A 15320-nucleotide genomic window follows, 5' to 3' on the forward strand; every position below is an offset into this window, starting at 1 on the left:
CATCTGTAGGTCCCTTTGATGGAAATTATATGAGAAGAAACTTAGAAGAAGAGACAATTAGAGTTTGGGATTCATCCTAGGGCTCCTTCATGACCAAAACAAACGTAGATGCAGGTTATTAGTTGAAAGCTTGGTAATATCTTCAGCTGCGGTTCATGCTTTATGGAAATTGTTCATGCATTTAGAAAAATAGCATGCCTAAGTACCTGTTAAACTAGTTACTTATTTACTGTTTTTTTTTTTAAATAAGGAGTGAATGGAAGGATTGCCTTATAATTGTATATTAAACAAGGTTGTTTTAAAAAAAATCACCAAAGTATTGACTTCTGTTGTGCCCCATTGTGGGGATTTCACATATAACTTAATTTTCTCTCAGTGGTTGTCAGTGGACAACAGGTCAGTATTTGCTGCAGAATTCTATGTCCTCTTGCCTTCCATCTATATAGGTATGGGAGAAATATTTAATGAGAATAGAAAATAAATTCCTTCAGAGAAAAACTAGTAGTTACTTTATTTTTTAAAAAAATAATTTAATACTATTTTAAGTTCCAGGATACATGTGCAGGATGTGCAGGTTTGTTACATAGGACATAGGTAAATGTGTGCCATGGTGGTTTGCTGCACCTGTCAACCTATCTCCTAGGTATTAAGCCCAGCACGCATAGCTATTTTTCCTGATGCTCTCCCTCCCCAGCCCCAGTGAAAGGTCCCAGTGCATGTTGTTCCCCTCCCTGTTCTCATTGTTCAGCTCCCACTTATAAGTGACAACATGCAATATTTGGTTTTCTGTTCCTGCATTTGTTTGCTGAGGATAATGGCTTCCAGCTCCATCCATGCCCCTGCAAAGGACATGGTCTTGTTCTTTTTTATGGCTGCATAGGATTCCATGGTAAATATGTATCACATTTTCTTTGTTCAGTCTATTATTGATGGGCATTTTGGTTGATTCCATGTCTTTGCTATTGTGAATAGTGCTGCAATGAACATACGTGTGTGTATGTCTTTATAATAGAATGATTTCTATTCCTTTGGGTATATACCAGTAATGGCATTGCTGAGTCAAATGGTATTTCTAATTCTAGGTCTTTGAGGAATTACCACACTGTCTTCCTCAATGGTGGAACTAATTTACATTCGTAACAACCTTGTAAAAGAGTTGTTATTTCTCTACAGCCTCGCCAGCATCTTTTGTTTCTTTTTAAGAACTACCATTCTCATGGTGTGAGAAGGTATCTCATTGTGGTTTTGATTTGCATTTCTTTAATAATTAGTGATGTTCAGCTTTTTTCCCCCCATGTTTGTTGGCCACATGTATGTCTTCTTTTGAGAAATGTCTGTTCATGTCCTTTGCCCACTTCTTAATGGGTTTTTTTTTCTTGTAAATTTGTTTAATTTCTCTTGTAGACTCTGTATATTAGACCTTTGTGAAATGGATATATTGCAAAAATTTTCTGCCATGCTTTAGGTTGTCTGTTCATTCTGATGATAGTTTCTTTTGCTGTGCAGCTCTTTAGTTTAATTAGATCCCATTTGCCAATTTTTGCTTTTGTTGCAATTGCTTTTGGCATTTTCATCATGAAATCTTTGCCTGTGCCTATGTCCTGAATGGTATTGCCTAGGTTTTCTTCTAGGGTTTTTATAGTTTTGGGTTTTACATTTAAGTTTTTAATCCATCTTGAGGTAATTTTTATATAATGTGTAAAGAAGGGGTCCAGTTTCAATTTTCTGCATGTGGACAGCCAGATCTTCCAGCATCATTTATTAAATAGGGAGTCCTTTCCCCATTGCTTGCTTTTGTGAGCTTTTTTGAAGATCAGATGCTTGTTGGTGTGCAGCCTTATTTCTGAGTTCTCTATTCTGTTCTATTGGTTTATGTGTCTGTTTTTGTACCAGTACCATGCTGTTTTGGTTACTGTAGCATTGTAGTATAGTTTTAAGTCAGGTAGCATGATGCCTCCAGCTTTGTTCTTTTTGCTTAGGATTGTCTTGGCTATATGGGCTCATTTTTGGTTCTATATAAATTTTAAAATAGTTTTTTCTAATTCTGTGAAGAATGTCAGTGGTACTTCAATGGGAATAGCAATAAATCTATAAATTACTTTGGGCGGTATGGCCATTTTCATGATATTGATTCTTTCTGTCCATGAGCATGAAATATTTCTCCATTTGTTTGTGTCCTCTCTGATTTCTTTGAGCGGTGGTTTGTAGTACTCCTTGAAGAGGTCCTTTACTTCCCTTGTTATCTGTATTCTTAGGTATTTTATTCTCTTTGTAGCAATTGTGAATGGGAGTTAATTCACGATTTGGCTCTCTGCTTGTCTATTGTTGGTATATAGGAATACTTGTGATTTTTGCACAATGATTTTGTATCCTGAGACTTTGTTGAAGTTGCTTATCAGCTTAAGAAGCTTTTGGGCTGAGACAATGGGGTTTTCTAGATATGGGATCATGTCATCTGCAAAATAGTTACTTTCTTGTTACTGAACATGTTCTAAAGCTTGTAGAACTGCATTTTATTGCTTGGTGAATTGATCGGTTCTAAGAAGTTTTTCTACAGAGGTAAGTAGGGAGTGTCAAATCCCTCTGATGGTTGCCTAGAGACCCTTTTGAAAGACATAAACCCAGTATTAGAACAGACTCAAGGTATCTTGTTTATTAGTCATACCAGCATTTAAATCCCCCACTTATCTTCATTCATCATTTACTCTTTCAACCTTCTCCCTTTTAATGTAGCCAAACGATTATTTCCCAGACATTTCTAAGGCTTAAGCATTTTTGCTGTTTAAACAAAACACTTTTTTGTTTGAATGGTTGAAGTATTCGCCTGAAACCTCCTGCTCCAATGATCTTCTCCTTGTCTGTAAATGGCAGCTCCACCGTTCCAGAGGCTCAGGCCTAAGACCTTGGCGTGGTCCATACAGACCCCACCTCCAAATCCTCCCCAAGTGCAAGTTCTATCATCAAAATATATTTCAAACTGACCTTTCTTGCCACCTGCACTTCCTCATTCTGGTTCACGTCTTTCTTTTACCCTGGAATATTGCTATACCCTCTTAACTCTTTTTCCTCCTTTTGCCCTTCATTCTCAGTCTATTCTTCATGCAGAAGCTAGAGGGATCTTTTTAATATTAATCAAGATGATATAATCTTTTTTTTTTTTTTTTTTTTTTTTTTTTTTTTTTTTTTTTTTTTGAGACGGAGTCTTGCTCTGCCGCCCAGGCTGGAGTGCAGTGGCCGGGTCTCAGCTCACTGCAAGCTCCGCCTCCTGGGTTTACGCCATTCTCCTGCCTCAGCCTCCCAAGCAGCTGGGACTACAGGCGCCCGCCATGTCGCCCGGCTAGTTTTTTTTTGTATTTTTTTGTAGAGACGGGGTTTCACCATGTTAGCCAGGATGGTCTCGATCTCCTGACCTCGTGATCCGCCCGTCTCGGCCTCCCAAAGTGCTGGGATTACAGGCTTGAGCCACCGCGCCCGGCCAAGATGATATAATCTTTAAGCCCCAGTTCCTCCCATAGCTTACTCTTCCACTCAACGTAAAATCCATAATCCTTACAATAGCCTCTAAGGTCCTGAATAATCTGACACTTTTGTGAGCACACAATCAACTACTTTCTCCCTTGTTCACTCAGCTCCAGACATATTGACCTTGTACTCTTTCTAAAACCAATCAGACTTTCAAAGTTCAGAACTTTGCAATAGGTGTTTCCTCTGCCTGGAACACTCTTCCCCCAGATATCTCTATGTCTGGCTCTCTCACTTCTTTTACTCCTCAGTGAGACCTTCCTTGATAATCCCAAAGAAAAATTAAAATTGCACCCTCTCTATCATCCTTTACTGCTTGTTTTTCTCCAAAGCATTTGTCATCATCAAACATATTATATGTGTCTATCATCAATTTGTCTATCAATCATCTATCTTCTATGTATGTATGTATGTACATATGTATGTATGTATGTATGTATCTATCTATCTATCTATCTATCTATCTATCTTCTACCTACCTATCATCTACTCTCTATCTCTTGTCCTCCAATTAGACCAAGCTTTGACTGCTGTGTTGCCCAGGGTCTAGAACATTGCTGACACTGTAGATGCTCAGTTAGCATTTGTTGATTAAATACTAAATGAATGTGTAAAGCATGTGTGCTAACTTTCAACTCTAGTGATTCAGACTTCTGACCTAGTAATCAAACTTTTCTGATACATGCAAACAGAATTCTGGATTCTAGGTGTCATGTTTTGTTGATCAACGGATTATAAATCTTTTAAGTGACATTATTCCAGTAGGCAAGCAAAGATCATATAAAAGCATCAAAATGGTCCTCCAGGTTTCCATCAATTATTGCCAGATATTAGAATATTGTTCTTTACTTCCTGATTTGGGGAATATGATATAAAATTAGCTGAAATTCCATTCTGAGAAATGTCTACAGGGTATAGACAAATCTTAAAATGTACAAGAAAACAATAGTAAATGATATGTTTAATGCATTATTCATCTGAAAGGTGAGATTATGGGTGCCTTATTTTCTTATTTTTTCCATGTCCACATTTAAAATTTTTATATAATTTAGTCAAATAGTAATTGAAATGATTACAAAACCAAACTGATTTTTAATAATTAAAGATGTTATTCATCATACTTTAACAGTATTCTCTGAATTTCTATGTGATAAACACCTATCTGTTAAGACCGGAATAGAGGTAGTGTCAGATTGCAAGTTGCTCAAGACTCCCAAGACTTTTAAAATCATAGAGCCAGAGTCATTAGTTCATTCCTTCATTGAAAAATATTAATTGAGCACCAACTAGGAACCAGGCACTATATCAGGTACCAGGGATATAGCTATAAACAAGACAGCAGGGCCCCTCGGGGCTTTGCATGGTTCAAATTTATGCCACTCCCCTGGAGCATGATTCAAATATGCTATGTTGTAATACTAACCCTGATTTCACAAACTTTATTTTCTAGAAGGAAATACAGACAATGACAAGTAAACAATAAATGGGCTAATTAGAGATTTGCTGAGAGCTATGAGGATAGGGTGGGTGATCACAATATTGTGAGGAGATGACATTTATGCTGGGGCCTGAAGGGTGAGGCTGAGGTAGCTGAGCAAGAGTGTTCCAGGCAGAAGGGGACAGAGAAGTGACTAGGAAACCTGGAGGGTGGTGAGTAAGGAGCACAATCCAAGAGAATGATACCGAGAAGGTAGCTGGGGCCATCTCACATAGGGCTCAGGGCTGTGGTGAGCAGTGTGGAGGGTGTTCTGAGTGCAGTGGAGGACTGTGGGTGGTTTTAAACAGTGGAGTGTCATGATCTGATTCTGTTTTAAGATCTCTCTGGCCACTGAATAGGCAGCCACAGACATAAGCCTGGAGTTGCCCCAGAGAATTTCGAGCTGGAGATACTAACTTGGAGTATATCACTATATGGATTTTTTGATGCCTGGGAACACTTAGGGATGAAGTTGTAGACACAGAAGAGAGCAGACCCTGGACACCCCAGGCGCTAGCACTCGAGGCACCCCAGCCTTTAGAAATGTGACATAGGAGGAGAAAGCCACAAAAGTGATGGAGAAAAAAATTGACCTCAAAGTAGGAGGAAAACCAAGGGTGTTGTTTTAAGCCACAGAATTTTAGGGTAGGTTATTGAGCAATAGATAATCAGAACCCTAGGAGAGACCCTTTGGACGTTATAGTCAGCTGTATTAAGGCAGAAGATCCACTGCTTTTTTTGCATATAAACAGCAATATTGTTTCTTTATTGGTCTTTGAATTACTCATTTTTATTTGGAGCTAGTAATACGTTGGGTTTTTTAAGCAATAAGAGGCCACAAAAAAACAAGAGAAAAAAAAACCTTAAGAACTGTCAGATGGCTAACAATCAGAATTTTTTAGGTGACTATAGAGAATAACCTAGTTTACTTTGCCTTCTTCCCATAGGTCTGCAACTGTCTGCTAACTCCTTACACCTGCAGTATAATCACTGCTGTTCACAATGCTGACCTTGATTTTCTTTCTGTGTTTTGATTCTTGAATCTTATTTTAGTGTTAAGTGTTGCATAGGTGATACTGCAGAACAATGATGTAATTGATGGAAAGGTGCCAAGAAACACAGTAAAAGGATAAAGAATATAAAGCAAAGGACACAGAAACTTACCTCTAGTCAGGTAACTACACAAATCAGACAATGTAATGTGCTCCAAGACAAAGGTAAAGTCTCTCAGGTCCCCAAAGTTTCCATGAGGTCTGAGCTGTCAGAGAAGCATCAGCATAGCCAGAGAACAGCTACTGGATACTGACTGAGGTTTTGCTTGCCTCCTTGTGTTTGCCAGGCCAGGGCCAGGAGTAGGGCAAGGGAAGTCAAGAGCCTAAAGAGACACCTACTCTCAGGGACATGGACATGCAGGTAGCGTCAGTGTCTGAGAGTGAGCACCTCCTTAGGTGCCTCACTTACCCAACCCTATTCCTGGCCCTGCTTCCAGCTTCTCCCAACTGTTCTGGATTTCCTGTATGTTGGCCTCCTCAGAACTGATGCAGAACAATTCTAGCATATTTCTTAGTGATAACTTCAGCATCAGGTAAAATGGAGGTCACCTGGATGCTTAGACCAGAACCAGGCTTTCGACTTACTAGAAATCCCTTCCTGCAAATTAATTTTTCTAACATTGTAGTTGACCAGAATATTTGATTTAACCAACCTTCCCCAACCATGGTGGAAAGCAAAGAATTGACTATACTTGAGGTGCTCATGGTTGTCCACAGATAAACTTTACTTGAATGGACAAGTTCTTAAATGAACTTTACTATTGCACTTGTTCCTTCAGGCTCCTTAATATCTTGCTTTAGTTTTACTGAATGCCCTTATTACTTGCTGTTATGGTTTGTATACTGCATGCGCACACCTTTTTTCTTACCATTGGAAAGCTATTGATAGTTTAAAATTTGCCTTTGCCCAGTGGTAGCCTTAGCTGCAAAGTGAATTTCTATACCAAAATGAATTTCTACATGAAACTGTAATCATTATTTGCCAAAAGAGCCACCTTTAGAATTTGGATTCTAGCATAATTTTCTATACTATCACAAAAATCCAAAAGCCTGGGAAGCTGTCTGTGTGACTTGGAAGCTGTGGCTGAACTAGCATGCCTTTGGCTTGTTATAAGGAGCAAAAGAGGACAATGACAGAACAGGCAACAATGGCAAAATTAAGGGTCATGAGTGAATTGTCTTACAAGTATGAAATAAGGCAAACATGAAAAAGAAAGTACTAATAACTGATAAAGTAAATCAAGCTGAAAAATTAAGTCACATTAAAGAATAGGTGTTTTATAAGTCTTATGTGATAGCAAGCTTGCTCTTTTTGTTAACATACACTTCCAAGGCATTAGTGGCATGATTAGAAGTCAGTCATTTCTCTATTCTCTAAGAATACCTGCATCTTTGCCAGGTATTCTTATTACTTCGATCAACTGGAATTTGTAAGACTGATGATCCTTATAGAAGCAGTGCCTTGTCATGAGATCTGACACTAAAAATACAATCCTCAGGGGCTTACTCAGTTCATACTCTAAACCTTGAGAAGTTTTATCTCTTACCAGACAGGAAATTTTGTCTCCTCTTTATTGACACTCACTCATCAAATACATTTTCAAAAGAATAAAATATTAAACGATGTAGTTTGTGGCATTATAGATACTCTGAAGAGAACAATTCATTGAAGTTCAGAAGAAAACATTAATTACTGAGACGTATATAGCTTTTGAGTCACCTCTGATCATTGGTGAGAAATGCGTCTTGCACTGGCTTGTACATTATTTTTCTCCGCTGTGGCATGCTTTCTGTGCACTGGAGAATTGTAACTCTTGCATAAAGTATACCATTTTTCTCTTACCCAGACTCACATTTTGCCTTTAGTTGCTGCCCTAAAAACTCTTTTCAGCTTACTCTTATGTACGTTTATTTAGAGCAATCAATAATAATAAGCATATATTGAAAGATGTTTACATTTGGGCTGAATGGTATGCTAGTCTTTTTTATGATTTCTGTGTGTGTATGTGTTTATAGAAACCTTTTCCTAGCAAAAGATCATTAAAAATCTATATTTGCTTTTAAATGCTTCAAGTTTTATTTTTCATGTGTAGGATTTTAATACCTAAAATTGATTTTTATTTATGATGTGGTATAGGCATACAAATTTATTTTTTTTCCACAAAGATAACCAGTTGTCTCAGTATATTTATTGAATTACTCATCCATCGGTTCTCCCAGTTATTCTCAATTCCACCCCTCTCATGTATTGGGTTTTCATATAGGTGTGGGTCTATTTTGGAATCCTTTATTCCATAAGGCAACTTTCTAATTCCCTCATCAATACCACACAGTCCTAAGTACTGTAGATTTATAAGAAGCCTTGATATTTAGTAGGGTTAGTTCTTCTACTTCTTCTATTTTTTTTTTTTTGTTTTTTTGAGACGGAGTGTTGCTCTGTCGCCCATGCTGGAGTGCAATGGGGCTATCTCGGCTCACTGAGACCTCCACCTCCCAGGTTCAATCAATTCTCCCGAGTAGCTGGGATTACAGGCGCACACCACCATGACCAGCTAAGATTTGTATTTTTTTTAGTAGAGATGGGGTTTCACCATGTTGGCCAGGCTAGTCTCGAACTCCTGACCTTGTGATCCGCCTGCCTCGGCCCCCCAAAGTAATGGGATTACAGGCATAAGCCATCGCACCCAGCCTATTTCTTCTATCTTGTTTTCTAAAACTGTCTCTGTCATTCTTGGCCTTTTGCTTTTCCATATGCATTATGGAATCAGCTTATCAAATTTCATGAACAACTTTGTTGAAATTTTTGTTTGTATTAGATTTGATTCGTGAATTAATTAGGAAATTCTCCTTATTGTTAAACATTGTGTATCTATTTATGTATTTAAAATTTCACCATACAGTTGTATAATATTCTCCATATGACATATCTCATATTTCATTGTAATAATTTTTAAAATTTTATTTTTGAATCCAATATTATGGGTAAAAAGGAGTGTTATTGGTTTTAGAATATGGATCTTGTATTTCACAACTTGGTCAATCTTCTTATCAGTGCTAGTAATTTCTTTACAGATTTTCTTAGATTTTCTGCATTGACAATCATATTGTGTGTAATCAAGGACAATTTTGTCTCTTCTTTTCTAATTCTTATTCCTCTCAAATTTTTTTAAAATTTAATGTATTGGTTAGGATGTCTGCAGGATATTAATTAGTTGTCCATAGCAAAGATTCTTGTCTTGAAACTGAATTTAAAGGGAATGTTTCTAATGCTGTACCATTCAATGTGATGCTTGCCGTAAGTTTTTGGTAAAGTCTCTTTATCAGGTTATCGGCAGAATTGCTGCAACTTACGACAAATGTACAACGTCAGGGTTATTGAAACAAGCTAGTCCACATGTTGTACTTGGTCCTGAAGCTGTAATTGATATTCATCATCACTCTCTTCTGTAACCCATTCTAGAGTTCATTCATGCTTATATTGTGTTTAAGCAGTTCTAAGTTGTTTGCTTGGTCAGTGACCCAGATCTCCATCCCTTAGAGGTCTGAGCCTTTGTTTATTTTATTTTTTTTAACACCTGTTGGACCATGGTTGCTGAGATTTCACATTTAATGTGACCACAGGACACAGAAGCACCATGAAACACACCAGTAAATTCCCTGACGTACAGACACTTTTCTTTCTGCTCTTCTTGTGTAGCATCAGTCCTAGATCTTGATTGCAACCAGGGTCAATAGCTCCCATCTTTACAGTGATCCTTTCTTTGCCGAGTGGTCTACTGGAATGAAGAGCTCATATGATTAATTGATTATTATAGCTTTGTGGTCAAGCCCCTTACTGCATCCTCTGGTAGAAGCCTCCCCTACCCTGTGAACCAAGGGGTTCACAGATCCTGTTTGTGGAGAGAAGAAGTACACGTTCAGCAAGTGGGTCACTGAGCAGAATGCTGACAGGGCTCAATCCTACTTCACTGTTGGTTCCAGACCCATGAATTTTAGTTATCGGAGAACCCCCGACTTTTCTTCCAGCCTTGATACCATGGGGGCAATTACTTCCTCCTTGTCTCTAATGATTAAGTGCTAACATCTGGCCTCTGCCATTATCAAATTCCACAACCTCATGTATATACTGATGTCGAAGTTGGGAGCCCAGTTCCACAGCAGTATCACCTACTGTTAATTTTAACCTCCAGAGGACAGCCATTGCCTAGCTTCTCAGTGGGTCTGGTATGCCTCTCACCTGTGCATTCCCTATAGTTTTAATGAAGTAACGCTCCTTGGACCCTTCTGGAGAATACATTCAGGTGGTGAGTTCTCCAGCTGCACTTAAATCCTTTCTAACAGTCTCACCCCTCAGAGGCTTCTGACTCCTACCTCAATACTCTGCTGAGACAATTCCATAATCTCTGCCTCATTCACTGTAGGCCATTGACATGTTCAATTTTTAACGGGCCATTCTAACCACACTTTTGGATCAGAATCAGGTGACCTTGCCAGAACATTAAGCTCTCAAATCATAGCACATCAATAAATCCTCCCCTATTCCCACTGCATTTTCTGCCTTTAAAACCTTGAAGACCTGTCTCATAAGTATTCTCCACTCTCCAGGTTCCAGCAGCACATATTAGAATCCTGCAGTTCCATTGCATATATCCTCATTTCTGCCACAGCAGAGATTTTATTTCCTTCCATGGGCTGTGGTGCAGCCTGTTCTGGAGGCAATAAGGGGAAGTGTGGTAGCTCTTGGGATGAAAAGCCTCTTCACGTGAAGCACCTGCCTCAGGTGAAGTCCTTGCAGCATCTCCAGTGGAAAGGAGGCCATTCTCTAATAAGAGGGAGGATGCTGCTTCTTCCAGGCTGGAGAATTCAAAGGGATCCAGGTATTCAAACTTCTCAGGCCTTTCTACCTCTAAGGCTCAGGAGCCCACTCTTATCAGGGCACTGGTTTAGACATAAGAGATCTGTTAGAGATTTCTGTAGCTCTACGATTGCAGTTAACTAAGGCCAGCCAAACAATCCTTATAATTTGCATTCCCCCATACTGTTCAAGTGCAGAAACCAGGGATTCATCTGTCGCCTGTACTTCATTTTCATCTACTAGAGGTGAGCCTTTTGATAGTGATATTGGTCACTGGTGAGTCACTAGTTCCAGAATCCCATTCTGAACATATACTTCCTGTATTAACTCTCTTAGCTTGAGTTTTGCCAGAAAGTGGAGCCTGAGACACAGGCTTGCACTTAGGAGGTAGTTGAGAGGTGATTCCATGGAGCTGGGGTGAGAGTTTCAAAAGAATAAAACAGAGGAGGGAAAGGCAAATGAAAGGTTTATTATCAAGTAGTCACTGTTGTGGGCAGTTGAAACTCAGTCATGCCTCCTTCTGTGTAGTCTACAGAATGCAACTCAAATCATGCCCTCAGAGGAGGTAACGGTGGAACATTTATCTACAAACTCCATCCCCCATTGGTCAAAGATTGCTGACTCTGCTTATACAATCCCAACAGTGAGTACTTTCTTAAATTTTGTGCTTTAGTCACTTGACTTGCCTCATTCTTATCTCAGCTCTGCCTCTCAGCTTATGAATATACAGTATTCAATGTGTTATAAGGTAGGCCCTATTGTACCTTTTGTTGTTACTACATCAGTAAATTCAACACAAGAAATTAGCATCTATAAAATGTTAAGAGATCGTATGTGTTTTCTGGTTCTGAGTTAGTAAACTGAGTTTCTTCAGGGGTTGGAGTGATGAACCCCAAATCAGGTAGGCCCCGAGCTAAGGTTTCTGAATAGTGAAAATTTAGAATACAAGGAGATTCATTTTCTGCATGACTGGGAGGGCTGAAAGAGTGGGGGTGGATTCTGTGTTGGTGCCTGAGTTGCAGTACTTGATTTGTTTTTGCCCAATAACTATCAGTAGACAATAGCCTCCTCTGCAGTGTAGCCATTTGGCTCTGTTTAATGAGAAGAAAAACAAAGACATTACATTGTGTTATGAAGTCTGTGAAAATAGGATTTTACACGCATGGGGCCCAAGGACAATTAAGAGAGAGATCTGCCACCATCATTGTGATTCTCCCTGGATTGCAGATACGCAAAGTGCAACTCTCCTCTCAGAGACAATATAAAATGTGTCTTGAAAGAACAATGTTGCTGGGTAAAATGAAAATGCCCTGCATCAGGCCAGACCACCACATTTTTACTTCCTTTTCTTTTGACAGCTTGGCTCTCTATTTGCTTCTTTATCAATAGGTTTTTGCCTTTGGGGTAATCCTGCATGCTTCTTCTCCCTTTTCCAACAGCCTTTTTCTTTACTACATGTTGACTTTTCATCACTGTCTTTTTTACTTCTTAAATTTCCCCTTTTCCACACTTAAAAAAATGTGTGCCTATGAGGAGGGATGTAAGAAAAGTTATTGCTGGGGCCGTTGGTAACACTGCTCTTCTCTGCTAGTCAAGCATCCTGGGAGATGCGCTATTTGGGGGGAGTTTCAGGTGAGGGACTAAAATGGAATAATGTGTGAGTAGGAGGGGGCTCCTGCAAAGGACAATGATGAATCCTTAAGTAAATTCTGCCTTGCCAGGAGCTAGATCATAGCTAGGCAAGCATCAGAGGTAGGAATAAGAAGGGTCACATATTAAAAATTGAGAGATTGATTTTTCAATTCCTTTTCTTTCTTATACATCTTAATGTTTTAGAGTTTGTCCCAGCCCTTGAAGTTAAGGGGACAGGTAAACACTCGCCTATGGTAAGAAATGCAATAAGAACCACAAATATGATTTTCTGTACATGACTTAGATGCCAATTTGCCAGTATCAAGGGAACGACCCATATCTTCTACTTCCCTATGACCAACTTATGGAAAAATGTGCTTCTCTTTAATGAGCATCATGTCAACAATTCAAGGAGTCAATTATACAGATGCTTAAAAACACCCTAATTAAATTCAGATGTCTTAGGAGGTTGGGCTGTGAGTTGGTGAAATGAATTTTGGTATCAGTTTAAATTGTCACTGAGACATTGGTATCTGTGACTTTGGGTGTTATTCTAAATAAAGCGTTGGCAAACTTTCTGTAGAGGGTTAGATAATATTTTTCATTTTGCTGGCCATTTGGTGCCTTTTGAAACTAGTTAACTCTGCAGTTGTAGTGCAGCCAAAGCAGTTATAGACAATCCATGAACAAATGAGTGTGACTGTATTCAATGAAATCTTATTTACAAATACAGAAGATTGGCTGGATTTGCCCCATGAACTGTCACTTGCCAACCTCTGTTCTAAATTGTCACTGAGATGTTTGTATCTGGCAAAGCACTCCTAAATGACATTTAATTTTTAAAACAGAGATGTTTCAGTTTCCACGGCAAGCATCTCAAAGGGTTCCATGCAAGAAAATGCAGTCTCATTTAATTTATGTTCGCTGCATCACATTCTGCCCCTATTTCATCTCCACACCTGGGATCCAAATGTTCGGACATGACAACCAGTGCTTCAAACCCACCTGAAACCACGTTTATACACTTGAAAACCATTTACTTCAAGAGTAATGGCACACATTGCAGCAACTTTTCTTTCTTGGGTCATGGCAGCAACTATTATTTCATCAAATCACATTTGTTTGAATGCATTCAGAATTAGTATTCATAATAAATTAATAAATAATTAATGAAAAGTACTGTTGGGAATGAGTTCTTTGATTTAAGGAAAGCGTCAGGATTGAGTTTGCAAACAGCATCTTTCATTTGTAACCTTTTCTACAGAGAAGAAAGACTGCTTTATGTTAAAAGAGAGTCTTGAATACAGTTGGTGTTGAATAAGTGTGTTCAGAGTTTGGACTAGGTCTTTGGGTTTGTCTTCGCTAGCTTTCCTGTTCTTCCTTAAACTTAGAGCAGAGAAACTGATGCCATTGCCTCTGCAAAAGAAAATTCTGAAGTTGGAAGTAATTGTTTCAAGGGCTAGCCCTAGGTAGTAAATCTTTATTAAATATGTTTAATTAACTTCATTGCACATTTATTGATGGCCTACTATGTGAAAAGGGCTCTGACAAATGCTAGCAGCTATCAAAATGCAAGAGACACATTTTCTGCCTTTCAGAAGTTTACTATTTATAACCAGCAGATGAACATGTTAAAGTTCAACACATCATACAGCTGCATCCTGGGCTTTTTCGGGCCAGGCCTGATTAGGGGTAACTGCAACAGTAAGCCTATGGTTAAAAACAGAATGGCTCTAATTCCCACTGCCAATGCTAGACTTCTAGACCCTAAAGTGTCCCCGCAACGATTTGTTGGACAGTGATACAACCCCAGAGCATGGACCACCAAAGGGAATTTGCACCACCATGAGGAATCCATCCTCTTTTTCTCCCTTCCTGTGGTGTGGCCTGCTGCTGAGCCAGCCCTGCCTGTCTCTGTGATTCCCACCACAACCAACCAGGCCAGTGCCCATTGTCCTGGACTGTCCTGCTCTGTCAAACCCATTGATGCTGTGCATCTTGTTGGTGCATCCATCCACACACTTGATTGAGTGGCTTTTTATAGGTATTAATGCTTTTTATGCTTATAAAACCCCATATCTTATACAAAATTAATACTTCTAAAAATACTTTTTATAAGAAAGCATTAATATTTATAAAAATACTTAAAAAAATTTTTTTGAGACAGAGTCTCAGTCTGCTCACTGCAACCTCCGCCTCCTGGGTTCGAGCAATTCTACCTCAGCCTCCTGACTAGCTGGGACTACAGGTGCACACTACCATGCCTGGCTAATTTTTGTATTTTTAGTAGAGATGGGGTTTCACCATATTGGCCAGAATGATCTCGAACTCCTGACCTCAGGTGATCCACTGGCCTCAGCCTCCCAAAGTGCTGGGATTACAGGCATGAGCCACCACAGCCAGCCTATAAAAGTACTTTTTATGAGTATTAATGCTATTATAAGTTAGCTGCTGTGTGAGAAGGGCCATACTGCAGAGTGCCCCAGTAGGGCGTGGTGTTGGGATGGAGTTGGACCATGATATTGAAAGGCCCTACTGTGTAATTGGTGGGGAAGTGAGGATGCTGGATCTAACTGCCTGGGTTGGACCGACACTCACAGACTGTGTAATCTTAGGTACATTCCTTAGCCTCTCTGTGCCTGTTTCCTCATCTGAGAGACAGAGATAATAATACTCCCATATAATAGGATTGCTCTGAGAATCAAATGAGTTAATCAAGTAAAGCACTTAGAACAGCTCCTGGCACATAGGAATCACTACACAGATGCTGTTTGCTATAACT

The 15320-nt window shown here is 39.2% G+C and overlaps 1 protein-coding gene across 2 annotated transcripts in view; it reads left to right on the forward strand.

The window, feature by feature from the left end:
- SLC35F4 (solute carrier family 35 member F4) overlaps positions 1 to 15320 on the forward strand; it is a 297365-nt gene that overhangs the window by 37118 nt on the left and 244927 nt on the right. Inside the window, exon 2 of one of the 2 annotated variants that reach the window (XM_033187914.1) lies at positions 10657 to 10928. The exons of the other annotated variant lie outside the window; for it this stretch is intronic. Within the exon in view, the coding sequence (XP_033043805.1) occupies positions 10739 to 10928 (190 nt within the window). The 5' untranslated portion in view covers positions 10657 to 10738. The remainder of the gene's footprint in view (positions 1 to 10656; positions 10929 to 15320) is intronic. 2 annotated transcript variants of the gene reach the window in all.

This window comes from Trachypithecus francoisi, unplaced genomic scaffold, assembly GCF_009764315.1.
Source record: "Trachypithecus francoisi isolate TF-2019V2 unplaced genomic scaffold, Tfra_2.0 Lachesis_group3, whole genome shotgun sequence".
Taxonomy (NCBI): Eukaryota; Metazoa; Chordata; class Mammalia; order Primates; family Cercopithecidae; genus Trachypithecus; species Trachypithecus francoisi.